The following is a 27405-nucleotide window of genomic DNA, read 5'->3' as shown; positions in this document are numbered from 1 at the left end:
TCCAGAGCGATAGATGCTCTTTGTAGTTGCTCTCTACTCTGACTAGGAGTATCCTGAACGGAGCGACCCACCTCTTATCTCTTATTATCGCATTATAGCGTATTTCAAAATAGGGTGTCTACACTAGACAACTCCTTTAAATGGGTTGTACAGGGTTCTAAAAAATGACTAATTTCTTCCAAAAACAGCATCACATCTTCCCGGTGGTTGTGTGTTGTATTGAAACTCAGCCTCATTTACTTCAATACAGCCGAGCTGCAATACCAGACACAACCCGTGGCTAGGTGTGGCACTGTTTCTGGAAGGAGGCAGCCATGTTTTTGTAATCCTAGATAATCCCTTTAACTTTTGCTTAAAATAAAGTTTGAAAGAACTGAGTGGTGACTAGAAGGACTTTTCAGCATCAAGCTGTTTATCCTTTTAAAGGTTAGCCTAAATGGTGAGTTAAGGGGTTACAAACTTTTGATGTTGAAATGTATGGTTGGAATGACAATGTGTGTCCCATATAGAAGGTAATTTAGCTCCAATAAAATTCAACCCAGTAAAATCAATTAAGAGCATACAAAGAAAAGTGGCCCCATGGGAAAGTGAAAATGGGGCAACCCTTCCTGGTAGTGGCTAGGGCTCCGTGGCTCGTTTATTCATATGAGATTTGCAGTGAAGTGAAGTATAATAAACCATTACAACATTGCCTTGCTTGGGAGTGGATGTGAGGTTCAACGATGGGGCCCTATAGCAATGGTCTGGTAACATTGCTGTGTTTAGAAGCATCATATGAACCATAAGGTAATAATATATGTTTTCCTATGATGAAAAATTATAGTTTGGACCCAAATTGCCCAGATATTGCATTATTTGTGAGCCCAGATCAACCACAATATGTAAGAAAAATAGTTCAGTTGGGTTTTAGTTAAATATTCTAGAAAATCCTCTTATAAACCGATCATCTGATCACTGACCAACTCAATCTGTCTAAAATGTCCACTTACGCAGGTTGAAAAATTAAAACGGCCCATATGTGGGCAGCTTACATGATTATTGCTCACTGAAGTCATATTTACTGTACGGTTGGTAGTAATTTCTCATGTTCAGCAGTATATATGAATAAATCTCGCTTCTCTAGTCTTATAGCACATTGATTTAAGGCACTTTTATGTCTTTGGTTCCAAACAGTACCATCCAAATAAAAAATAACCATGTACCAAGTATCTACTGATAGGAGTTAGAAGTTGACTTGACAACACTGGTAAAAAAAAATTACATTCCCCTTAAATAAACAAAGAAATTGATACCAATATTTTGCTCCAAAGAAATGGCGTAAGAAATTTGGCACATTTTACAACTCCTAACCGTGATCATTTTTCTAGACACTTTGCAAAATTGACAAGGATGGTGGCAAAAGTGTCTAAAAAAATAAAATAGATTTGTCCATGCCATACACTCCACTTTTTTGGGGCAAAGTCCACCAGAATTCTGTCGGATTTTGTTTTATACATCCCCCATTGTCTTTGTAAGAATGTGGACTGATGGAATAGATTGCAGATAAAAGAAGGGCCGGCGTCAGCACCAGGCCGACCAGGTCCCAGGGCAGATGTCAGGGCCCACTGGTGTTGGAGGGCCATGACTATCTGGGTATATATATTTTACACTGGCCTAGCCAAGGGTATGGTAGACAGGGGGCTTATTGTGACTCTTTTGCCCAAAGGACCACATAGACCTGGAGCCAACCCTAGATAAAAGTGATGTTTTTGAAACTTGAGACATGCCATCAGAATATAAATATCACCTGTAAACAAGATTAAAAGCTCAGACCACTAAAACTTTAAAGCCTTTATATGAAAGAACTAAATGCCCGGAGGTCATTTCCTGCTCAGTACGTTCGAAAAACCTCAATGAATTCCCAAGTTAACAGTGCAAGTATACAGAATAACATTAAAAACCACAGCATTAGACCGAGAAACAGAGGGGAAGTCGGCTGATTGGACGTCATTGGGTAAATGTAAAAAGATCGGTATTGTGTGATAGACTAATGCCTCTGGTCATGGTTTCTTCTATGTTAGATGGATACTGCTAGAACTCTTCTGAATGAATGTGTTTAATTTATAAGTTCTTTTATCCCATGGCTTCTCAAGAGGTTAAATTTCAATCTGCCCTTCTGAACATTCATCAGTATTGCTCTATTTCATAAGCTTTATCCACATGAGTTACCATGTAAAAAGCAATATATATTCTATCAGCTTCTGCTGATTTGTTTTTTATTGTGACTTTCTTTGTGGTGTATCAATCCCAGGGTTCGTGTAAGAGATGCATAATGGGCCGGCTAGGACAGGGTACATATGTTTCCAGCAAGCAAATACTCTTGCGCAACTGGCATAATACAAAATATTGTAACCCCCACGATGACCTTGATTTTTATGGGAACATTAGAGGGACTATTGCATCCGGACTGTACTAAACAGCAGAGTAATGCTGGAGGAGATGTAGGGGTTACATTTGAGGCTTTAGTGATTGTGAACTTTATTGTCCATTTTAAAGTAATATTATGAGATAAGAAAAATATCTGTTCTGGCTGTGTGCTCTGTGCCAATGGAATGCTTCGCCTCTGCTCCTCCTTCTCCCCTCTCACAGCATTCAGTATTACAGACATACTGTGGGAGAGATTTTGGAGCTTCACCCCCTTCCTCCCTGTCTTATATTTACTGTTTTACACTAGACTGACTTTTTAGTGACTGAGCAGGTTTTTAAACATTTACAGAGAACCTGCATTCAGGGAAAGGGGAACGGCAGGCAGCTGGAAGGTAAGGAAGAGGATATACAGTATTGTAAAGTTTCAAACATTCATATGTACCACTAAACGATGCAAAAAAATTATAATGATAGGTATGCTTTAAATAAGATATATCTCTGTATAATATATTTTAGGCCCCGTTCACACACTCGAATTTCACACGGATTCCCCTTTCATTGACTTCAATGGGATATCCACACAGCTTTATCTAGGACCCCAGCCCCTTTATTCTAGAGATCAGTGGGGGTTCCAAAGGTCAGATAGTGATAGCATATCCTAGTGATATGTAGATGTAAAAACCCTCTAAAGTCAGGGTTTTCCTTAATTTATTTTGTCATTTACGATATTATCTATTCCATCATAGGTCTGGTACAAGAAATACATATAGAACAGAATAATCCTCAAATAAAAAATTAATTTATGGACATCCCATCAGGCGCTGGTTAATCCCCACCATACAACCCTACATCTAGGCACAAAAGAGAGGCTGCTCTTCCCAGGCCTCATAAGAGAGGCTATGCTGCAATTCTTGTAGCCTGGTAGAGACCATGCAAGCTCACAATGCTATAGGTAACGGAGGATGAGGTCTAGCTCATGGGGCATTCAGATTATAAGCCCATGAGGGGCCAGTTTAGGCTAACAATACTAAAAATAAAGATTTCAATGACTCCAATAAAAAAGTAAGTAGAGAATGACCTTTATCTTAATTCCTTGATGCTGTTGCTGCCACACAATAAAATTTACCCCTCTAGAGTAGTATGTAGTGCAACAGTGAACAATATTTGGGAAAAAATTGACATACTTTCGTTAAAATGCACATGTCATTCTAAGCTCTGTGGTGTAGTGTTCTTTATACAGTTTTTACCCTGTGGCGAACCAAACAGTTGAAATTTTTTTATTTTTCTGTCTGCTGCAAAAATGAAGGCAATCAGGAACCATGGGAAGCCTGGCTCATCTCCAGTTTGCGTGCATCGCCAGACCTCAGAGATGTGGATCATTTGTTTCTAAGTGTAGCCGACAGTAGGAGCTCAGACCTGTATTAGCCTTTCGTACAAGCAAGACGCATCAATATAGAAAAAGTTCCTCTGCTTCTACTGACTATCCTCTTTCCACTCCTTAAATACAGACGTAAAAACAAAATCTCTGGATCTAAGAATTTTTCAAAAAGTTCACTCTTGATTTCATACTGACTTATCAGAAACCTTGTGAAGTGTACAAAAAATATTCATTCCAAAACATCCCCCAGCGTCCAACTGTTCACGTATCGGTTCATTTTTAAGACTGTGGAACAACTGGATCTTTGCCTGGATTTAAGTAGAACTAAAGTCAAAAACAAAATCCATCATTAAAATTTATGATGAGCAAAAAATTACAATAAAAAATAATTCCCGCATTACCTGCAGTGGGCAAAAATAGTTCCAACCCTCATTTAATGAGGCAATTACATCTTCTGCATCAATGGGTAGATAGTGGATAAGAGGTGGGGAGCAGTAGTAACATGTTGTTAGGGGGTGAAGAAAGATTTGACATCCCACAGTAACAACTTCCCACATGTCAGTCAGACAAGACGGAAGCCTACATGCATGGGATTTGGGGAGTTGGGAACCTATGGATGTCCTGAACTATTCTTATATTATTTACCAGAAGACAGATGACCATGCATACAGATGGTGGATATATCTCAGTTAAACTGATTAAGTTAGAGAAAGCAAAATCTCACGTGTCCACAACTCACACTGATATGTCAATCAAACATGCCAGAAGCCTATATTAGTTGGGTTCTTGGTGTTCTAATGGGTCCCAGTATTTGTGTTCAGCAGAGATATGGCCTCAGTGACAAGTTATGGAACACTAAAGTATCCCGATTTTACACCCTAACCAATGTGACCTTCTGACATGTCTACATAATATATCAGAACGTATTATTGTGGGAATACAGCTTTAACTGAAGACAACCCATTTTTTATTTGATGCCAGTTCAGTGATCAACTGATCGTCACAGGTCTGGCTTTAGAAATCACAGGCGATCAGCTGTGATTGCCGGGGTAGCTGTGACTGGACATATATTTCCCTTAGATTTCCCTAAATGTCTTGGTGACTATGTAATACATGGACAGGTTGGATCTGCCAGCAGAAAAGATGCTCTTTGTTAGCAGCTCTTCTCTTCTGCTAATGCAAGGGGGAGTCAGCAATGGGGCATATGGAAAAGTACTGCATTAAAATCCAGACTATTAAAATATATAATCTGGTGTTTCCAATAATCCGGCACCTAATTGTTCCCACCTAGCTAGATTATCGCAGTATTACTATACATTAGACCATGTGACATCTGTTTTTGGCACTCAGCAGTGATTGATGGCTGGCTGACTGTCAATCACTGCTGAGTGGGGCGGGGGATGGAGCGAATTATGAGTCCGCTGTATTCTTTGACAGCTACTATTAGACCGGGTTCACATGTAGCGTAAACACTGTTGAAAATCCGTAGTGTATTACAGTAGCAGCAAAGTAGATAAGATTTGAAAAAAACACAGAAAAAACGTTCATAAATTGACCTGCAGTGCGTTTTTTTAATCCGCCGCATGTCAATTTATGTTGCAGAATCGCTGCTTTTCTGTTGCGAGGTAAAACCCGCAACAAATAGCAGATTTTGCAATTTTTGCAGCAGAAAAACTGAGATTCCACCTCAAAAACTGAAACTCAGAAAAAAAAAATATATTATGCTTACCCAGAACTCTCTGCTCCTGCTTTCAGCCCGGCCTTCAGGAATGAAGCTTCATCCCATGTGACTGCTGCAGCCAATCACAGGCTGCAGCGGTCACATGGGATAAAACATCATCCCAGGAGGCCGGGCTGCAGGACGTCAGAGGGTCACGGCTACCGGTAAGTATGAACCTTTTTCTTAAGTGCTGTTTTGCGCAGCGGACATTCCGCCTGAAAAACTGCACCGTAATTTGGAACTCCCTGCGGCATCCAGGGCAGATATGCTGTGTACTTTTACACAACGTATCCGCCCTGTGTGAACATACCCTTAGCCAATATTTTTTTGTGCTATTTCGGCTACTAGCAGAGCGGACCTGTACCCACACTAAGGCATAAGGCAGCATAGTCTAAAGATAAATCCGCTTTACCTGAAAAGGACTATGGTAGATATTATATGACTAATAGATTCCTGAAAATAGACTCTCGTATTAAACATACACATCTGTAATAAAGCAAGATGAGCGGGTATGAGTATGAGTGATGAGGAGCACTGACAGTCGGCATTACATCCTATTTCGATCAGTAATATAAGAAAAATCCACTACATGCTGAATATATTTTTATCCATCCTATTGATTACATAGCTGACGCAATAAAAGGTGATTGAATCAGTCAATGTCCTCTTTTGCCTATGCATGTGTTTGACATAATATGATACAGCTGTTATTGTCACATAGTTTAATGTATCATCAAATTCATGATAGGATGTAAGGAGGACAACACTTCACTTGACCTTGCAGTCAAAATAAAGGAATGTTAAGGTTGAACACTGCCCTATATATGAATACACACCTTTATTCTATACTAGCAATTATGTGAAAAAATGCAAATAGCTCTAGAAAAGTCTGGTCCCTAATATGCCACCACTCTGTCCCCTGTATGTCACCACTCTGTCCCCTGTGGGTCACCACTCTTTCCCCTGTGGGTCACCACTCTGTCCCCTGTATGTCACCACTCTGTCCCCTGTGGGTCACCACTCTTTCCCCTGTATGTCACCACTCTGTCCCCTGTGGGTCACCACTCTGTCCCCTGTGGGTCACCACTCTGTCCCCTGTATGTCACCTCTCTGTCCCCTGTGGGTCACCACTCTGCCCCACAGCCCCCCCGCAGCACATCAATAAAAAGTTACTATAGTAACTCGGGCCCCGGGCCCCTGTTACTATAGTAACAGACTTTACTTACCTTCCTGGTTCCGGATCGCAGCGGAGGTCCTGACGTCAAGCGCTGTGCGCAGCGCATGACGTCACAGCGCTATGCGCCGCGCACAGCATCGAGAGGACAGAACTACCGCCGCGGCTGAAGAGGAAGGTAAGATTAGCCCTGACTGGCGAGGTCCGACTCCCTGGACCCGCCAATCAGCTGTTTTGAAGGGGCCGCAGCACTCGTACGAGAGCTGCTCCCCTTCATTCCGGTCACTTCATTCCGGTCACACTGTGAATCGGTGTCGGCGATTCACAGTGTGAGCGAGTAGTGAAATGAAGGGGAAGCAGCTCTCGTACGAACACTGCCCTGTATCTAAGCCAATCACATGGTAGGCTTAGATACATGGCCCATGTGTGATCCTGTCTGATGGGCCCTGTATATAAGCCTACCACACTGTAGGTTTAGATACAGGGCCCCAGCACACAGTAATCTTATACTGTATAAGATTACTGTCTGCTGGACCCTGTATCTAAGCCTACGTTGTGGTAGGCTTAGATACAGGGTCCCACAGACAGTATCACACATGGGCCCTGTATCTAAGCCTAACACATGTGTTACTAATCGTTTTTCTTGTGTGTTTTCTTACAGGTTCGGTCGTTGGACTACGGTGGATTCCAGGACTACTTCGATGACTGCTTTTTTTTTATTATCAATAAAATGGTTAATGAGGGTTGTGTGAATTTTTTTTTATTTCATTAAAATATTTTTTCTATGTCTGTGTTTTTTTTTAAACTATATTACTACCGCCTTAGTAATGGCCGCCGGCTGAGTGACAGCATCCATTGCTAAGGCGGGGCTTAGTGTTAGCCGGTGCAGAGGTGAACACTAACCCCCTTTATTACCCCGGTACCCACCGCCACCAGGGGTGCTGGGAAGATCCGGGTACCATCCAGTACTTGACCATCTGTAGTGATGGTCGGCCACTGGGGTGGCCGCAGGCTGGTAGTATCAGGAGGGGAAAGGCCAGATACAGTGGCCCTTCCCACCCTGGTAATGCTAGGCTGCTGCTGCTTTATTGTATCTGGCTGGTTATGAAAAATGGGGGGACCCCACGTCATTTAAAAAATAAAAAATAAAAAAATAATTGGAAAGAACAATGTCGGGTCCACCCCAATTTTCATAACCAGCCAGATACAACACAGCAGCAGCAGTCAGCATTACCAGGGTGGGAAGGGCCACTGTTTTTGGCCTTCCCCAGCCTAATACTGCCAGCCTGCGGCCGCCCTGGTGCCTGCCCGTCACTACAGATGGACGGGTACTTTTTCGTACCCGGCTCTTCCCAGCACCCCTGGTAGCGGTGGGTACCGGGGTAATAATGGGGGTTAGTGTTGGCCTCTGCACCTGCCAACATTAAGCCCCGCCTTAGTAATGGAGGTTGTCAATCAGCCAGCGGCTATTACTAAGGCGGTGATAATAAAGTTTAAAAAGATACAAGCACATAGAAAAAATATTTTATTGAAATAAAAAAACACAACCCTCATTAACCATTTTATTGAGAATAAAAAAACGCCGTCATTGAAGGTCTCGTATCCGAAGTCCAACAACCGAACCTGTAAAAAAAACACAAACACACAAAAATAATCAGTAACACATAAAGAAGCAAAATTATTATTCTTACCTTTCCTTGGTCCAGCGCTGGAGCCGCAATGTCAGCGAGCTGAGTCCTGTATCTAATCCTATCATGTGTGATACTGTCTGCTGAGCCCTGTATCTAATCCAATCATGTGTGATACTGTCTGCTGGGCCCTGTATCTAATCCTATCATGTGTGATACTGTCTGCTGAGCCACTGTATCTAATCCTATCATGTGTGATACTGTCTGCTGGGCCCTATATCTAATCCAATCATGTGTGATACTGTCTGCTGAGCCACTGTATCTAATCCTATCATGTGTGATACTGTCTGCTGGGCCCTATCTCTAATCCTATCATGTGTGATACTGTCTGCTGAGCCATTGTATCTAATCCTATCATGTGTGATACTGCCTTCCGAGCCACTGTATCTAATCCGATCATGTGTGATACTGTCTGCTCAGCCACTGTATCTAATCCTATCATGTGTGATACTGTCTGCTGAGCCACTGTATCTAATCCTATCATGTGTGATACTGCCTTCTGAGCCACTGTATCTAATCCTATCATGTGTGATACTGTCTGCTGGGCCACTGCATCTAATCCTATCATGTGTAATACTGTCTGCTCAGCCACTGTATCTAATCCTATCATGTGTGATACTGTCTGCTCAGCCACTGTATCTAATCCTATCATGTGTGATACTGTCTGCTGAGCCACTGTATCTAATCCTATCATGTGTGATACTGCCTTCCGAGCCACTGTATCTAATCCGATCATGTGTGATACTGTCTGCTCAGCCACTGTATCTAATCCTATCATGTGTGATACTGTCTGCTGAGCCACTGTATCTAATCCTATCATGTGTGATACTGCCTTCTGAGCCACTGTATCTAATCCTATCATGTGTGATACTGTCTGCTGAGCCAATGTATCTAATCCTATCATGTGTGATACTGTCTGCTGGGCCACTGCATCTAATCCTATCATGTGTGATACTGTCTGCTCAGCCACTGTATCTAATCCTATCATGTGTGATACTGTCTGCTCAGCCACTGTATCTAATCCTATCATGTGTGATACTGTCTGCTGAGCCAATGTATCTAATCCTATCATGTGTGATACTGTCTGCTGAGCCAATGTATCTAATCCTATCATGTGTGATACTGTCTGCTGGGCCACTGCATCTAATCCTATCATGTGTGATACTGTCTGCTCAGCCACTGTATCTAATCCTATCATGTGTGATACTTTCTGCTCAGACACTGTATCTAATCCTATCATGTGTGATACTGTCTGCTGAGCCAATGTATCTAATCCTATCATGTGTGATACTGTCTGCTGAGCCACTGTATCTAATCCTATCATGTGTGATACTGTCTGCTGAGCCAATGTATCTAATCCTATCCATAGTTTATAGGGTCGTAGTGCTATAGATATGCTATGCTGTCTCCTATACACACTTTTTTTTTTTGGGCGGACACATATGTATTGGGGCTATTTCCCCAGACATTTTAAGCCGTGAGGGTATGTTCACACAGCAGCGTCCGTTACGGCTGAAATTACTGTGCTGTTTTCAGGAGAAAACAGCTCCGGAATTTCAGATGTAATGGCATGTGCAAGCGTTTTTCGCTGCGTCCATTACGGACGTAATTGGAGCTGTTTTTCTATGGAGTCCATGGAAAACGGCTCCATTTACGTCTGAAGAAGTAACATGCACTTCTTTGACCCGGGCGCCTTTTTTACGCGCCGCCTTTTGACAGCGGCGCGTAAAAAAAATGACCGTCGGCACAGAACATCGTAAGACCAATTCAAGTGAATGGGCAGATGTTTTCCAACGCTTTTGAGCCGCATTTTCGGACGTAATTCAATGCTAAAACGCCCGAATTACGTCCGTAAATAGGGTGTGTGAACCCAGCCTTAGTGACGCCCCGGCTGCTAGTGCTGCATTGTTGGGTCACTTAGGAGACCCAGCGATGCAGCTGAAAGCTGCGGACCGTCGGCCATGAGGACTTTGCGGGGGGGGGGGGGGCCCAATAAGAACTTTTGCATCGGGGCCCATGAGCCTTTAGCTACGCCCCTGCCTGTGGGTCACCACTCTGTCCCCTGTATGTCACCACTCTTTCCCCTGTGGGTCACCACTCTGTCCCCTGTATGTCACCACACTGTCCCCTGTATGTCACCACACTGTGCCCTGTATGTCACCACTCTGTCCCTGAATGGGTTATGCCATCACTGTCCTCTGTATGCTATCACGGTCCCCTGTGTGTCACCACCCTACCCCCAAAAAATACAATGGGCTCTAGAAATGTCGTTGTGTGAAAAAATACAACGGGCTCTAGAAAAGTTGGCCCCCTAATATGCAATCACTCTGCCACCTGTATGCCACCACTCTATCCTCTGTATGCCATCACTGTCCCCTGTATGCCACCTCTCTGTCCCCTGGGTATGCCACCACAGATACTTTCTTGTGCGTTTCTGAGTTGTCTTTGTGCCTGTCGGTTGCGGAGACATGCCCTTTTTTCAGGGGGTCATGTTTTGTGCTTTTGCAGTATTCACATTACGCATGCGCAGAGATTCAGCTTTTTAATTTATTGTGGTGTCATTTCATAATGACGATCACGCAAACGCTGAATCTCAGCATTTCTTTCATCTGCAGTCCGTTGTTGCCGCTTTGTTCTGGCATAATTGGCTTTGCAGCGTTTAGCCTCAGCTTGTTCTTTCTACCGTCAACTGCCTTTTTGGACATGGCATTGTTTATAGAAGTAAAGTAAGGCCTCATTCCCACGACAGGGTTTCCCGGCCGGGTGCCGGCCGTTCATAAATCGGCCGGCACCCGGCTGCATTAGGAATAATAGACCCCTAATGGGGCTATTCACACGACCGATTTTTTGACGGCCGGGAAAACCGCCCGTCAAAAAATAGGACATGCTCTATTTTCGCACGGGTACCCGGCCGCCCGGCTCCCATAGAAGTCTATGGGGCCGGGTAATACCCGGCCATCACCGGGATGTGTCCCGAGTGACGGCCGGGTTTTCCGGCTCTTGCGCTCTATCTCCTCCTCCTCACAGCGCAGAGTGCATGTGAGGAGGAGGAGTTGATTCCATTCTGATGAATGGCATCGCTGTACACGGTGTGGCAGGGCCGGGGTGTACAGCAGGTGGAAGGGAGCGCTGCGCTGGCTCCCTTCTCCTGCTTGTTTTAAAAGCGCCCTGGCCCGGCGACACCTTCCATGGCGCCGCTAGCAGCTGCAGCTGCTGCTACTACTGTAGCGACGCCACTATAGCAGAGAGGGGAGGTATCTCCCCGCTCTGCTATGTGCTAGCCACACTTTAGCTCCTTGAAGGAGCGGAATCCCCGTGTGTTCGGGGATTCCGCTCCTGGACAGAGCGCTTGATGTCTCTGTCCATATCTGGGCAGTGACATCAGGGGAAACTCCTGAAGCAGAATCCCCGAACACATGGGGATTCCCCTTCAGGAGTTGCCGCTGATGTCACTGTCCGGATCTGCCCGGCCCGGCACGGATGCATAACTTTATGCAAAGTGGCCGGGCAGAATGGCCGATTTTACCGGCCGGCACTCGGGCTCGGACGCGACCCGGTCGTGTGAATCCCGCCTAAGGGGAAAAAGTGGGTTTTTAATTTTTTTAATAACTTCATGAAACTTTTTTTTAAACTTTTTTATTAGTCCCACTAGGCGACTTCACTATGCGATCGTCCGATCGCTTTTATAATACACTGCAATACTTTTGTATTGCAGTGTATTACTGCCTGTATGTTTAAAACGGACAGGCATCTGCTAGGCCATGCCAGAGGCATGACCTAGCAGGCATCCAATACAGGCAGACCTGGGGGCCTTTATTTGTCCCCCGGCTGCCATAGAAGAAACTGGCACCCTGCGATCTCATATCAGGGTTCTAGTGCGATGAGAGAGGGTGCTCCCTCCCTCCAAAACCACTTAGATGCTGCGCTCGCTATTGAGCACCGCATCTAAGGGGTTAAACGAGCGGATTTCGACCTGCCCACTCGGGCAGCACTGCCTCAAGTTTTATGCTACAGGTGGTAACTGCTCCCAGTGCCGCAGATTAGTCTGATGAAGCTCCGTGAAAAGGCGTATGCGTCAGAATAAAAGAAGAAAAGGCGTATTGGCGGTCACTAATGAGCTAAGGGAACCTGTCACCAGCATTCTCACCACTAAACCCACAGCGCCCTACCTGAGGGTGCTGTTGGTGTAGTTGTGAGAAATTATGTTGACAGGTTCGCTTTAGTCCATGCAGGGAGATGAGGGGCAGGCTGAGAAGCAGAGCCTCAGCAGTTAGGGTATGTGCACACCAGGGGCGGACATACCGCATGTGCAGCCGGTGCAGCTGCACAAGGGCCCCGCGTGGGAAGGGGGCCCGTTCCTCTGCTGGCCGACTCAGTTCTCAGCTGCGCGATGCTGAGGACTGAGACAGAGGCCCGTGGACCACTGGCGTAGCTATAGGGGTCGCAGCGGTCGCAATTGCGACCGGGCCCCGAAGCCAGGGGGGCCCACGGCCCCCCGCACCACATCAATAAAAAGTTACTATAGTAACTCGGGCCGCGGGCCCCTGTTACTATAGTAACATACTTTACTTACCTTCCTGGTTCCGGATCGCAGCGGAGGTCCTGAGGTCAGGCGCTGTGCGCAGCGCATGACGTCACAGCGCTATGCCGCCGCGCACAGCATCGAGACTACAGAACTCCCGCCGCGGCCGAAGAGGAAGGTAAGATAGCCCTGACTGGCGGGGTCCGACTCCTGGGACCCGCCAATCAGCTGTTTTGAAGGGGCCGCAGCACTCGTACGAGAGCTGCTCCCCTTCATTCCTGTCACTTCATTCCGGTCACACTGTGAATCGGTTTCGGCGATTCACAGTGTGGGCGAGTAGTGAAATGAAGGGGAAGCAGCTCTCGTACGAGTGCTGCGGCCCCTTCAAAACAGCTGATTTGCGGGTCCCGGGCGACACATCAGCTATTGATGGCCTATTCTGTGGATAGGCCATCAATGTTTAGGGACTGCACAACCCCTAAGCCTACGATGTATCAGGCTTAGGGGGCCCATGAGACAGGATCACAGATTGTGTGATGCTGTCTGCTGGGCCCTGTATCTAAGCCAATCACATGGTAGGCTTAGATACATGGCCCATGCGTGATCCTGTCTGCTGGGCCCTGTATCTAAGCCTACCACACTGTAGGTTTAGATACAGGGCCCCAGCACACAGTAATCTTATACTGTATAAGATTACTGTCTGCTGGACCCTGTATCTAAGCCTACCTTGTGGTAGGCTTAGATACAGGGTCCCACAGACAGTATCACACATGGGCCCTGTATCTAAGCCTTAGGGTATGTGCACAGACACTAATTACGTCCGTAAGTGACGGATGTATTTCGGCCGCAAGTACCGGACCGAACACACTGCAGGGAGCCGGGCTCCTAGCGTCGTACTTATGTACGACGCTAGGAGTCCCTGCCTCGCTGTGGGACAACTGTCCTGTACTGTAATCATGTTTTCAGTACCGGACAGTTGTCCGGCAGCGAGGCAGGGACTCCTAGCGTCGTACATAACTATGATGCTAGGAGCCCGGCTCCCTGCAGTGTGTTCGGTCCGGTACTTGCGGCCGAAATACGTCCGTCAATTCCGGACGTAATTAGTGTGTGTGCACATACCCTAACACATGTGTTACTAATCATTTTTTGTGTGTTTTCTTACAGGTTCGGTCGTTGGACTACGGCGGATTCCAGGACTACTTCGATGACAGCTTTTTTTTTTATTAATAAAATGGTTAATGAGGGTTGTGTTTTTTTTTTTTATTTCAATAAAATATTTTTTCTATGTCTTTGTGGTTTTTTTTAAACTATATTACTACCGCCTTAGTAATGGCCGCCGGCTGATTGACAGCATCCATTGCTAAGGCAGGGCTTAGTGTTAGCCGGTGCAGAGGCTAACACTAACCCCCTTTATTACCCCGGTACCCACCGCCACCAGGGGTGCTGGGAAGAGCCGGGTACGATCCAGTACCTGACCATCTGTAGTGATGGTCGGCCACTGGGGTGGCCGCAGGCTGGTATTATCAGGAGGGGAAAGGCCAGATACAGTGGCCCTTCCTACCCTGGTGATGCTAGGCTGCTGCTGCTTTATTGTATCTGGCTGGTTATGAAAATGGGGGGGACGCCACGTCATTTAAAAAATAATTGGAAAGAACGATGTCGGGTCCCCCCCAATTTTCATAACCAGCCAGATACAACACAGCAGCAGCAGGCAGCATTACAAGGGTGGGAAGGGCCACTGTTTTTGGCCTTCCCCAGCCTAATACTACCAGCCTGCGGCCACCCCGGTGCCTGCCCGTCACTACAGCTGGTCGGGTACTGGTTTGTACCCGGCTCTTCCCAGTACCCCTGGTGGCGGTGGGTACCGGGGTAATAATGGGGGTTAGTGTAGACTCTGCACCGGCTAACATTAAGCCTCGCCTTAGTAATGGAGGTTGTCAATCAGCCAGCGGCCATTACTAAGGCGGTGATAATAAAGTTTAAAAAGATACAAGCACATAGAAATTTTTTTTATTGAAATAAAAACACAACCCTCATTAACCATTTTATTGAGAATAAAAAAAACGCCGTCATTGAAGTCCTCGTATCCGAAGTCCAACAACCGAACCTGTAAAAAAAACACAAACACACAAAAATAATCAGTAACACATAAAGAAGCAAAATTATTATTCTTACCTTTCCTGGGTCCAGCGCTGGAGCCGCAATGTCAGCGAGCTGGGCCCTGTATCTAATCCTATCATGTGTGATACAGTCTGCTGAGCTGTGTATCTAATCCAATCATGTATGATACTGTGCTGGGCCCTATATCTAATCCGATCATGTGTGATACTGTCTGCTGAGCCACTGTATCTAATCCTATCATGTGTGATACTGTCTGCTGAGCCACTGTATCTAATCCTATAATGTGTGGTACTGTCTGCTGAGCCACTGTATCTAATCCTATCATGTGTGATACTGTCTGCTGAGCCACTGTATCTAATCCTATCATGTGTGGTACTGTCTGCTGAGCCACTGTATCTAATCCTATCATGTGTGGTACTGTCTGCTGAGCCACTGTATCTAATCCTATCATGTGTGATACTGTCTGCTGGGCCACTGTATCTAATCCTATCATGTGTGATACTGTCTGCTGAGCTGTGTATCTAATCCTATCATGTGTGATACTGCCTTCTGAGCCACTGTATCTAATCCTATCATGTGTGATACTGTCTGCTCAGCCACTGTATCTAATCCTATCCATAGTTTATAGGGTCGTAGTGCTATAGATATGCTATGCTGTCTCCTATACACACACTTTTTTTTGGGGCGGACACATATGTATTGGGGCTATTTCCCGGACATTTTAAGCCCTGAGGGTATGTTCACACGGCAGCGTCTGTTACGGCTGAAATTACTGTGCTGTTTTCAGGAGAAAACAGCACCGTAATTTCAGCCGTAATGGCATGTGCAGGCGTCTTTTGCTGCGTCCACTACGGAAGTAATTGAAGCTGGTTTTCCATGGAGTCCATGGAAAACGGCTCCATTTACATCTGAAGAAGTGACAGGCAGTTTTTTACGCGCCGCCTTTCGACAGCGGCGCGTAAAAAAAAATGACCATCGGCACAGAACATCGTAAGACCCATTCAAATGAATGGGCAGATGTTTTCCGACGCTTTTGAGCCGCATTTTCGGATGTAATTCAATGCTAAAACGCCCAAATTACGTCCGTAAATAGTGTGTGTGTGAACCCAGCCTTAGTGACGCCCCGGCTGCTAGTGCTGCATTGTTGGGTCACTTAGGAGACCCAGCGATGCAGCTGAAAGCGGACCGTCGGCCATGAGAAGTTTGCGGGGTGGGGGGGGGGGGGCCCTGGCACATTATCTGCACAGGGGCCTTTTGCAGTCTGTGTCCGCCACTGGTGCACACACACTAATTACGTCCGTAATTCACGGACGTATTTCGGCCGCAAGTACCGGACCGAACACACTGCAGGGAGCCGGGCTCCTAGCATCATAGTTATGTACGATGCTAGGAGTCCCTGCCTCTCTGCAGGACAACTGTCCCGTACTGTAATCATGTTTTCAGTACGGGACAGTAGTTCCACGGAGAGGCAGGGACTCCTAGCATCGTACATAAGTATGATGCTAGGAGCCCGGCTCCCTGCACTGAGTTCGGTCCGGTACTTGCGGCCGAAATACGTCCGTCAATTACGGACGTAATTAGTGTGTGTGCACATACCCTTACAGTTAGCACTATCTATGTCTGCTTCAACCTGCCACTGATTGACTAAAGTGGTTACACCATGTGACCAGTGCAGCCAATCAGAGAAGAAGTAAGTCGTTGGCAACACGGCTTGCCTTTTATATGTTAGTATGATACCTTACCAATATTATATGAACCATTTTATATTCCAAATAGAATTTGCCAGTAAAAGTTTTTTTTTTTTGCATTATATATCTATTTAGCCAGAGCAGAGAGCGGCTGCATTGAGCATCTCTCATGTGTATTACATGGACAGCCCATTGATTTCAAGTATGAATTTGGGGTAATTTAATGGGGTTGTCCAGGATTAGAAAAACTTCCAGAAACAGTGCCACACCTGCCCATGGGTTGTGTCTGGTATTGCAGCTAATCTCCAACCATTAAAGTGAATGGAGCTGAGTTGTAATACCACACAGAACCTGTGAACAGGTGTGGCACTGTTTCGGGAATAAATCAGCCATGTTTTTTTAATCCTGTACCAACCCTTTAAAATCTTTCTTTCTTTCTTTCTCTTTCTTTCTTTCTTTCTTTCTTTCTTTCTTTCTTTCTTTCTTTCTTTCTTTCTTTCTTTCTTTCTTTCTTTCTTTCTTTCTTTCTTTCTTTCTTTCTTTCTTTTCTTTTCTTTCTTTCCCTTCTTTCTTCTTTCCTTTCTTTCTTCTTTCCTTTCTTTATTTCTTTTCTTTCCCTAGACCAGATTATACATCTCTCATACTACATGCACATTTGATATATCATAGTCCTCTCGCTTAAAATGTTATAATTCCGGATAACATTTAGCACTGTGAAAACCGACCATTATAAATAAAAGAATTGAAGCATCGCTGGATGAGCAGGAGAGACAAGCTAAGCAGTGCTCGACAAATCCATCAATGCTTTTCATTTGTATACACTTCTGTGATAGCACAAACACTATTAAAAGCTTACTGGATTTTTAGACAAGAGGTGGAGTGACCCAGATTTGTCTTGGAAGCTATTAGCATCCCAGAGATGTCTATCACTGCCCATAAATCTAGCACAGAATACTGTTAATAAATTCTGCATGCTCAATAATGTATAGATACATCAATCACAAGCCTACATCTATTTAATCAGACGAGCAGAGACATCTCATCCTGTATAGAAGATTCTCGCTTTTAACACAACATATATTCAGTATATTAATTTCCTCACTACTGAGGAGTAAAAATGTAATACATATGTATGGCCTTGCCTGCACAAAATGTCTTAAAGGGCAACTCCACCCGCCATGCGTTGGTGCACAGCATGCAGTGGAAGTGTTACATTTCACATAACATGTACTACAGTAGAGATACCAATCTGGTAATGGTCCAGGGGGTTACTTAAAGGGTGTGTCCAGTTTTATAAACCCATTTTAAATGATAGAATTCTGAGTTGATAGTGGGGGGTTCTTGTTAAGGACCCTCAATTTTTAGCCAGAGCAGAGAGTGGCTACCAAGAGCTCTCTCATTCTGCAGGACCCAGTGCATGTATTATATGGACAGCCCATTGATTTAATTGTGAACTGTTTAATGCTTCACTTCCCATGTGGTGGCGCTGCAGGAAAATCAGATTATCACAGCTGATCACTGGATTTCCCATCAGCATGACACTCTATGATTGGTCTGTTATCCAGGAACCTTTTTAACAAAAGGAAATCATATAAATCAGACAACCCCTTTAAGATAGAAATAAAATACACCACTGTGAAAATTGCAAGTGAGGGGACCAAATACAATACCACTCCTTCCCAAAACTAAAATTCAGATTCTAAAACAGGTGCCAGGCTGGAGCAGAGTTTCAGCACATATTTCCTTACTATCAACCAGGATCTGCAGCTCTGTACTGGCTACACAACCCCTGCATTACTGGTGATCTCACAATGTACTGAGGGCTTCATGTTAACGGATCAAGTCAGATGAGTGCTAGTTAGGAGTGGTGGCCATTTGCAGTTAAGGAGATTTGAGCTATTAGCTGAGGTGGCAAGTTTTGCTCTGGCGTTTTCTCTCTGAGAACTGTGTAATACTTAATTTCCCCTGCGGAGGTGCTGTAGGGGAATTAAATACTTGCTGCTGAGTTCTCAAATAGATTACTACTGATTGTTGGTGGTTGAAGCAGCGCATCACCCTGTGATCAGCTTATTATTGGGGACCCTTATAACAGAAAGGGTTTCTGTAAAGAGGATAACCCTTTAAAAATGCAATATTAGAACTAGGACTGAGAAATAGACAGACAAGACAATAAGCACTCTTGGGTGGTTGACCCTTTTTGACAATAGACACAGCTGCTGGTATGTCAGTCCAGGCATGTGTACTAACCACACACATATACACAGGTACAGAACAGACAATAAGATTATACAGTAGCATTCTATAGCCAGATGTCATGTTGGGATTATATTTCAGGTCTAAACATCATTGTATGTGATTAAAGAGAAGAGCAATAGACGTTAAAAGGATTGACCACTTTATATGTACTCATTAACATTGTGTGGCCATCACAAAGCTATTAAATCTACAAATTTATTTTCATAAGCAGATCTGCCCTATTTTTTGCCTTCTGTAAGCCACACCCCCGGTCAAGGAAATGCTTTCTCCTTGCCGTCACGCTGCTCTTGTCCATCACATCGTGAGACCTGAAGAGGCATGTGACCTGTCTAGTACATTCCAGAAGGAGCGGGATTCACGGCAAGCGCAGTTGCCAATGTTCGATGACTTATCGGCTCTATTTACTCACCTCACCTTGTTCTTGAGTTACACTCCCAAGTGGTGGCGGTGGCAGCGTAGGGAAACTGATTTCTTATCATTGCCAAATAGATACTACGGCAATTGTAAAGATTAGGATTCTCTCCCCTGTTTATCCACGTCACCGCTCGCGAGTGTAATGCAGGAATGAGGAGAGGTGAGTAAGCAGAGTCTCTACTCACTGCTCCCGATATATCAGCACTGGTCCGACTAGCAATGTATAGGATCTCGGGACTGTTGGGGAGACTGATTGCTCCCCATACATTAGCATTGCTGGCCATGTCAGAGTGGCCTCAATTCCGCAAACATTATATCCACTTCATGTTTTTAGAATCCTTACTTTTTTCCAGCATTAAGTGTTTAATTTCCCTGCAGCTCCCCCACAGGGGAAATGCAGCATTACACAGTGTTTATTCAAATAAAGGGTCTGTGCATGTAATTCATGGATGTGCTGGTTCTTCTTTCACTCTTGGTAGATACTTAAATGGGTTTTCCTGCCTTTTTTTTTTTTGTCTATTACATTGTGAGACCGGAGTGAAGCCTTCTTATTCTTCATAAATAAGAGGGCTAGACGAAAAAAAAAAAGTCTGGAAACCCCTTTTAATTACAAGTGTTATAGCAGTTGTCGCCTTCTGCTAACTGCTGTCAGACAGTTCTTTTCTAAGTTTGTGTCCTCTGCATAGCACAACAAACATGACATCATCAGCTTTATTAATTTATACTTGCCACAAACATGACATCATCAGCCTCGAGTAAGGAGTAAAAATTCATATTTGCATTAAAACTTTGCTTTGTGGCGATAAGAATATGGACAACGAACTACCGATAGTCTTTTGTAGAGACTTTTCGTCCCAGTAGCATAGAAAACTATGTAGAGGTAGACAAGACAGGAATGATATAAAGACAGACCTTACCACTTATTGCAACTGCAAGGTAGAATAAGAGAAACTATAGATATGGTGAGAACAAAAAGAGCTGGACATTTTTTGTGTCACTTTAATACTCACATTGGTGACGTGCTCGATGTCCCTCCAGATGTTACTTTCCCTGGGAAAATCTGCCAAATCTAAAAAATTATCCACTATGATCTGTCCAATGACGTCATGCCTTGAGAAACGGTCAAAATCATAAACGGAAAAGTGGAGTTTTCTGGTAGGCAACTCATTATAAGGAACAGGAAATAAAAAAACTTCATCAAACACCGGATTTAGTGTCTTCCGGTGGACTTTAGTCTGGTGTTTTGTTTTTCGATCTGGAAGCAAATAAATCTTCACATAAGGATCTGATGTTCCCGAGAAATCCTTTGCTGGTAGGCCAACTGCCTTATGTATCTTTACTATAAGTTTTTCCAAGTCACAGTCATATTTAATGATAAAATTGAGCTTCCCGCAAGATTTGCTATTGTTTCTCCGAACATCATCGGTCTCCACGGATCTTTGTTTGTAAAGTTCTGGTTTGATACGACCAATTCCAGTTAGTTGTTCCTGTTTCTGAAACTGTTGGATGTTGAAATCCGGATTTGAGAGGTTCAGCTGTCTTCTGATGGAGTTATGACTTAAGAAAGAAATTAACAAATTAGTGTCATCATATGCCAAATCTCAAGAGTAAATAAAAAAGACCACAGGTCGGTATAGTCATCTTTTTTATCATGATTTTGTGCATGATTGTTTTCATGTACCTCATATGCAACAACACTGCTTCCCTTCCTCTCTATTTATCCTAACAATATGGCTCATGTGTCCAGGAACTTTTCACAATTACTATGTGCAATTATCAGTCTTTCTAGGACTAACATTTTGGAAAACTTCCATACAATAAAATGGGTAGTACAGATATGGCGAAAACTTTGGCTGAAAGGGAAACTTGGGCTTGTTGGTTCAAGTAGACCTGAAAACTGCATGTAGAGAATACTGGTCACTCTGTGTCACACCAGTTGAGGGGTAAAACATTTGGAAAACTAGTGATTGTCTTGCTTCCTTGCAACAAGACTTAAATTGAAGTTCCATCTTTGACTAATTTTTACTTTATATTCAGTAGATGTCAAATCTAACATTTTTTAATTATTGTATATCCTTATTTGTAGTAATTTTTCCTCTGCATTGTTGAAAAAAAAATATATATCTGTAGTTTCCTTAAAGGGTAACTAAACGTTCAACAAACTACTGACATCTCACAGTGACATGTCCGAAGTTTTGATCGCTGGGAATCCGAGCACTGAGACCCCCATGATCACTAAAACGAAGCGGCAGAAGAGCTCGGGTGGAGGCTTTAGTTTCTGATCGGCTTTTTTCGGAAAGCTGATGTAGCGGTGTATGGGCCCATAGACTTTCTATTGAGTCTGTACACCGCTACATTGGCTTTCCGAGGAAAGCCGATGAGAAACCAAGTGGCTCAGCGCTCATTCAAGCACTTCTGCCACTTCATTTTAGGGATCAGTTGGGGTCTCAATGCTCGGACCCCCAGCGATCAAAACTTCTGACATGTCACTATGACATGTCAGAAGTTTGTTGAAAGATTAGTTACCCTTTAGAATACAAAGAGCCTATCTGTTGTTGATGGATCTTATTATAACCTGTGTGCCCTGATGCAACCTATAGCCCAGTTCATTTTAATGGTACAATTAACAGATAATTGTTTAATACTATGATGTGATGTATAAACAAAACTGTTAGTCATTAGAACTTTATAACGACCAGTCTGAACAGCAATACCAGCACTAGGCAGGGGCAGAGCTATTATAGAGAAGAGGTAACATTCATACCCGAAACCTGGTGTATAGTGGGCCCAATGGCCCCTCTGCCACCTGTATTATAAATCGTACATGGTAATTGGAGGGGTCCTGTTACAGATTGTGCATTAGGGGTCTAAGATATGCCTCTGTCATAAGGCAACTTGTATCAGCATAAATCTCAGTGCATACATAGTACCACCGGAAGTTGATCCTTCTGATCACTGAGCAGAGCATCTGTGGGGAGAGTTCATTTTTTCATGGCTCTCTTATGACATGTCATTCCTGGCCAGCACACCTTCATTAGAGTTTTCCAGTCCAGTCAACTGTCAATCATTTAATGATTTTCTGAGCCGTAACATTTGTAAAACTGAAAACATACACCACTAAAGAGATTGCACATTGACACCAGTCAACCAAAAATATTGAATTTAAAAACACATCCACCCCTAGCATAAGATGTTAAAGTCCTGAGCCGAAAAAAATAAATGTGTATAATGTTGGTGAGGGGATTAAATTTGGGACCTATCACATCTTATGATCGAAACAGTAAGGGTATGTGCACACACACTAATTACGTCCGTAATTGACGGACGTATTTCGGCCGCAAGTCCCGGACCGAACACAGTGCAGGGAGCCGGGCTCCTAGCATCATAGTTATGTACGATGCTAGGAGTCCCTGCCTCGCTGCAGGACAACTGTCCCGTACTGTAATCATGTTTTCAGTACGTGACAGTTGTCCTGCAGCGAGGCAGGGACTCCTAGCATCGTACATAAGTATGATGCTAGGAGCCCGGCTCCCTGCACTGTGTTCGGTCCGGGACTTGCGGCCGATTTACGTCCGTCAATTACGGACGTAAATAGTGTGTGTGCACATACCCTTACAATCAGAAATAACAGTGTGGTCTGAATCTGAAATTTGTATATTGTCTTGTGATATAAATCATTAAATATTTAAAATGTTTCAATAGATCGTACAAGGCTAAAAAGTTTGGAAGGTCATAAAAAAATAGGGAAAAGGGAGAGGAGAGGGATGCTGCTGCAGTTTCTCTCTGTGTGTTGGTAAGACTACAATCCGTATACTGTGAGATGGCAGGGGGAGCAAAACTGGAGATACATCTGAAGACAGCAATTTTAAGAAAATAGGAAGAGCGCCCTCTAAACAGACATGAAGAAATATGCATTTTAATGAGCATCCAGAGGGATTAAAGGGGTCATGCGGGGACCAAAAACTATTAGCAGTGTAGTCACTGCAGTATGTGAGTATACTCGCTAATATACATTCCGGTCCCCCATTGCGAAGATTCTGACATTTTCAGAGATTTTTATAGCGCTGGCGGGGGACCGCAAGTCTAGCTCACATCCTTCTTTGATGATGATACAACTCTTCGTCACATGACCGGCCCCAGCTGTACTCTATGTACTCGCTGTACAACTGCTACCACTTGTATATAGAGTACAGCGGGGTCGGTCACATGATGAAGAGTTGTATCGTCATCAAAGAAGGCTGTGCAACTAGACTTCCGGTCCCCCGGCAGTGCTATAAAATTTTTTGAAAATCTCATCATCAGCGAGACGCGGGACCGGAATATATATTAGCGAGTGTATCACATACTGCAGTGATTACACTGCTAAAAAATTTTGGTCCCCACATAACCCCTTTAATCCTCTGGATGCTCTCTAAAATGCATATTTTATTTCTTCATGCCTGTTTAGAGGGGGTTTCCCCCGTTTCCCTGTTTTTTTAGTTACAGTGTTACACTCAATAATTTCTTTCTGTGGCTGAAACGCTATCTGAACATTTACAGAGATCCTACAGGAAGAGAAAGGGGAGCTACCGGCTGCTTGAAGGTGATAAAGAAACCACTTTCCCCAAATAAGATATATGACAAAGTTTCATGTATACACATGCACTACTGATTTATGTAAAAAACTGAGATATGAAGGGAAAAGGTTAATGTTGATGCATTTATCTGACCGTTTTTCGGCTCATCCTATAGGTTTTTGGGACATGAGTTGTCGTACCCTTTAACATAAAAGCATAGGAGTACATATAAACTGCCACTCTGAACAATGCCGGAAAAAACTTGGAAGATAGACATGAAGAATACAAGCCATTGTTTTTCTTGTCGAACAAGCATACATTATTGAGACTACTGTAATGAAAGACCAAAAGTTTTTTCATTGTTAAAAGTTAATCAGAAAGTGGTAGAAGTAGAGTTAGACATCCTATATGTGAAACCTGCGCAGGTGAACAGGGGCCGTCCTAAAATGGAAAATACCAGTGCTTACTTCTGCCTACCAGACTTCATACAAGAGATTATACTAATGGTTCCCATAGGTCACAATTACTGGTGAATTCGTAGAGAGCCACGAAGAAGGTTCTTCCTCACCCTCATTATATTAGCATGTGGAGAGCCGGGGGCCCATTGCTATTCCTGCACAGGGGTTCCCTATGGTCTTTGTCCAGGGCTAGAAGGTCATATTTTGATGTTTCAAGTTTTGGCCTGTTAATTTCTTTCGAGGAAATGTTTCTCGAAAGCTTAGGATGACCATGAAACCCAAGGTTTCCAGGCAAGCCTAGGGTATACTCTACATGAATTTCCGGCTTTCCATGTGTGATTTGTGCATTGTGTGCTCATACATCTATATAAATAATGCACCATACCAGTGATCATTTCCATTGACGCAGTCATAGAGAAGTGCTATTTTTAAGAACAAGGTCTTCTCTACAAGAATCAGCCACGTCTGCTAATTGACAGCTTTACTAGGTTGTGTAATGGCTCTATCCCAACTAATCCATTTATCACGCACCTCTTGCACTTTAAAACGATTATTTTCCCCTCTCTGTAAAGCAATTTTCTCTGGTTTATCCCTTGAACAAATTTTATAGCTCTCTGTCGCCTGTGGCATAAATTCTTATTGAAATTCACTTACAGACTCCAGTCAGGTGTTTTGTGATTCTCTCTTTCATAACACTAGTGCTTCACACATTCCTAAACTTGCTATGATTTCATATAAGTCAATTATATTTTTATGCATCACTTAGGCTTATCATTGGTAGAGGAGATCCAGGTCAAGTGCACCACCATTCCCAGATCTAGCAGGCCAAGTTTTTGTTAAACATGAGCATAAAACAACTCTTGAAATCACTTTAGATATGATGACGTCCTTTTTTCACTAGGATCAAGCTACCGAGTGTTTGTTGCTACCGCAATACCAACAGTAGTCATGGCGTCATATGTCGGTGTGACTTTTAGACTACCGCTTTCTTCCAATGATAAAATTGGGTAAAACGGTAGTCTAGGATGGTGCTGATGTCTGTGAATGATCCTCTTCCTTCTGAAACAGCAGACCAGAAGAGGAGTACTTTTTATTTTATTTTAACACCAACAGTTGTTAACACTCCCTACAGAGTGCCTATAATGGCTCGTTAGTCAGGAAACTAGACGATCACTTTAATTAAAAAGGAGAAATAGTAGCAAAAAAAGCCACAGTGCGCTCAGCCAATATGTTCGTTCTGGGATCTGTAGTTCCTCAATGGAGTGCAGCGTGGAGGGGGCTTGCAGGCTGGCAAGAGATTCATACAACATAGGAAAGAAGGAAGTTCCTCAGCACATCCATATAAGATAAAAAGAGCTTTATTTGTTCATCTTAAAAACCCAAGGCAGGCACAGGTTAGGCGTGTTACAGCTTACGCGTTTCAAACAAGACTGTTCTTACTCATAGCATACGTAACAGATTTAGCATATGTGTTTTAAAATCAAAGTTAGCCAATCCTGACACATCTCCTCAAGAGCAGCTCTTGAGGAGATGTTTTAGGATGGGCAAACCTTTGATTTTAAAACACATGTACTAAATCTGTTACATATGCTATGAGTAAGAACAGTCTTGTTCGAAACGCGTAAGCTATCACACGCCTAACCTGTGCCCTCCTTGGGTTTTTAAGATGGACAAACAAAGCTCTTTTTATATTATATGGATGTGCTGAGGAACTTCCTTCTTTTCTAAGTCACTTTAATTACTTTATGTAAACAGTCCTCACTGTCCTAATCCAAGTAATTAAAAGGAGTTGTCTATTTGACAAGTCCCCAGGGAATGAGTTGCTCAGACCCCCGTACATCGGCTGTTATTGCTGGGTAAGTGGCTGGATCCCCAAACTCGAGACCCCTATTAAAGGGTTATTCACATTGCAGAAAATGACAGTATATCACTTTTTTTTATCAATGTGAGTCCAACTGCTAGGACCCACAGTGATCCTGAGAATTACAGGACCGCAGCGCTGGCTTAGCCCCTTCACTGTATCTCCCTGCAAAGTGGCAATCCCAGGCACCAGGAATATGGAATATTGAAAAGAGGATGTCCAAAGAGGCCAATCCCTTTAACCCCTTAATGACCAGCCTATTTTAAACCTTAATGACCAAGGTATTTTTTAAGTTTTTCCATCGTTGCATTCCAAGAGCTATAACTTTTTTATTTTTTGTGTCGACATAGCTGTATAAGGTCTTATTTTTTGTGGGACAAGTTGTATTTTTTAATAGCACCATTTTTAGGTACATATTATTTATTGATTAACTTTTATAAACTTTTTTGGGGGGGAATAGAAACTGTTTACCGTGTAGTATAAATAACACAATATCTTTATTGAGCGGGTTGTTACGATTGCAATGATACAAAATGTGTATAGTTTTTGTATGTTTTACTACTTTTACACAGTAAAAACCCTTTTTTTTCAAAATTATTTGTTTTTGTGTCTCCATATTTGAAGAGCCATAACTTTCTTATTGTTCCGCCGATGCAATTGTATGAGGGCTTTTTTTTTGCGGGACGACTTGTAGTTTTTATTGGTACCATTTTGGAGTAGATGCGACTTTTTGATCACTTTTTATCACATTTTTTTAAGTCAGGATTCACAGAAAACAGCAATTCTTCCATTGTTTTTTATTTAATTTTTTACGGCGTTCACCGTGCGTGTTAAATAATGTAATAGATTTATAGTCGGGGTCCTTACGGATGCGGCGACACCAAATATGTGTAACTTTTTTTTAACTTTATTTTGGTTTTTTAATAGTAAAGCATTTTGTAAGGGGAAAAAAAGTAGGTTTTTCATTTTTTTTTTTCACATTTTTTTTATTAACTTTATTAAACTTTTTTTAAACTTTTTTACTAGGCCCACTAGGGGACTTAATATGCGATTCTCCGATCGCATTTATAATACACTGCAATACTTCTGTATTGCAGTGTATTACTGCCTGTCCGTTTAAAACGGACAGGCATCTGCTAGGACATGCCTCCGGCATGATCTAG

The 27405-nt window shown here is 43.4% G+C and overlaps 1 protein-coding gene across 1 annotated transcript in view; it reads right to left on the bottom strand.

Annotated features, from left to right (window-relative positions):
• The window catches only part of SYT9 (synaptotagmin 9), a 156940-nt gene that overhangs the window by 71578 nt on the left and 57957 nt on the right, over positions 1–27405 (bottom strand). The window contains exon 3 of the mRNA XM_075837783.1: positions 20378–20924. Coding sequence (XP_075693898.1) covers positions 20378–20924 — 547 coding nt within the window. The remainder of the gene's footprint in view (positions 1–20377; positions 20925–27405) is intronic.

This window comes from Rhinoderma darwinii, chromosome 9 (assembly GCF_050947455.1).
Source record: "Rhinoderma darwinii isolate aRhiDar2 chromosome 9, aRhiDar2.hap1, whole genome shotgun sequence".
Taxonomy (NCBI): domain Eukaryota; kingdom Metazoa; phylum Chordata; class Amphibia; order Anura; family Rhinodermatidae; genus Rhinoderma; species Rhinoderma darwinii.
The sequence above is the reverse complement of the archived record's forward strand: the minus strand, read 5'-3'. Positions and strand labels throughout refer to the sequence as shown.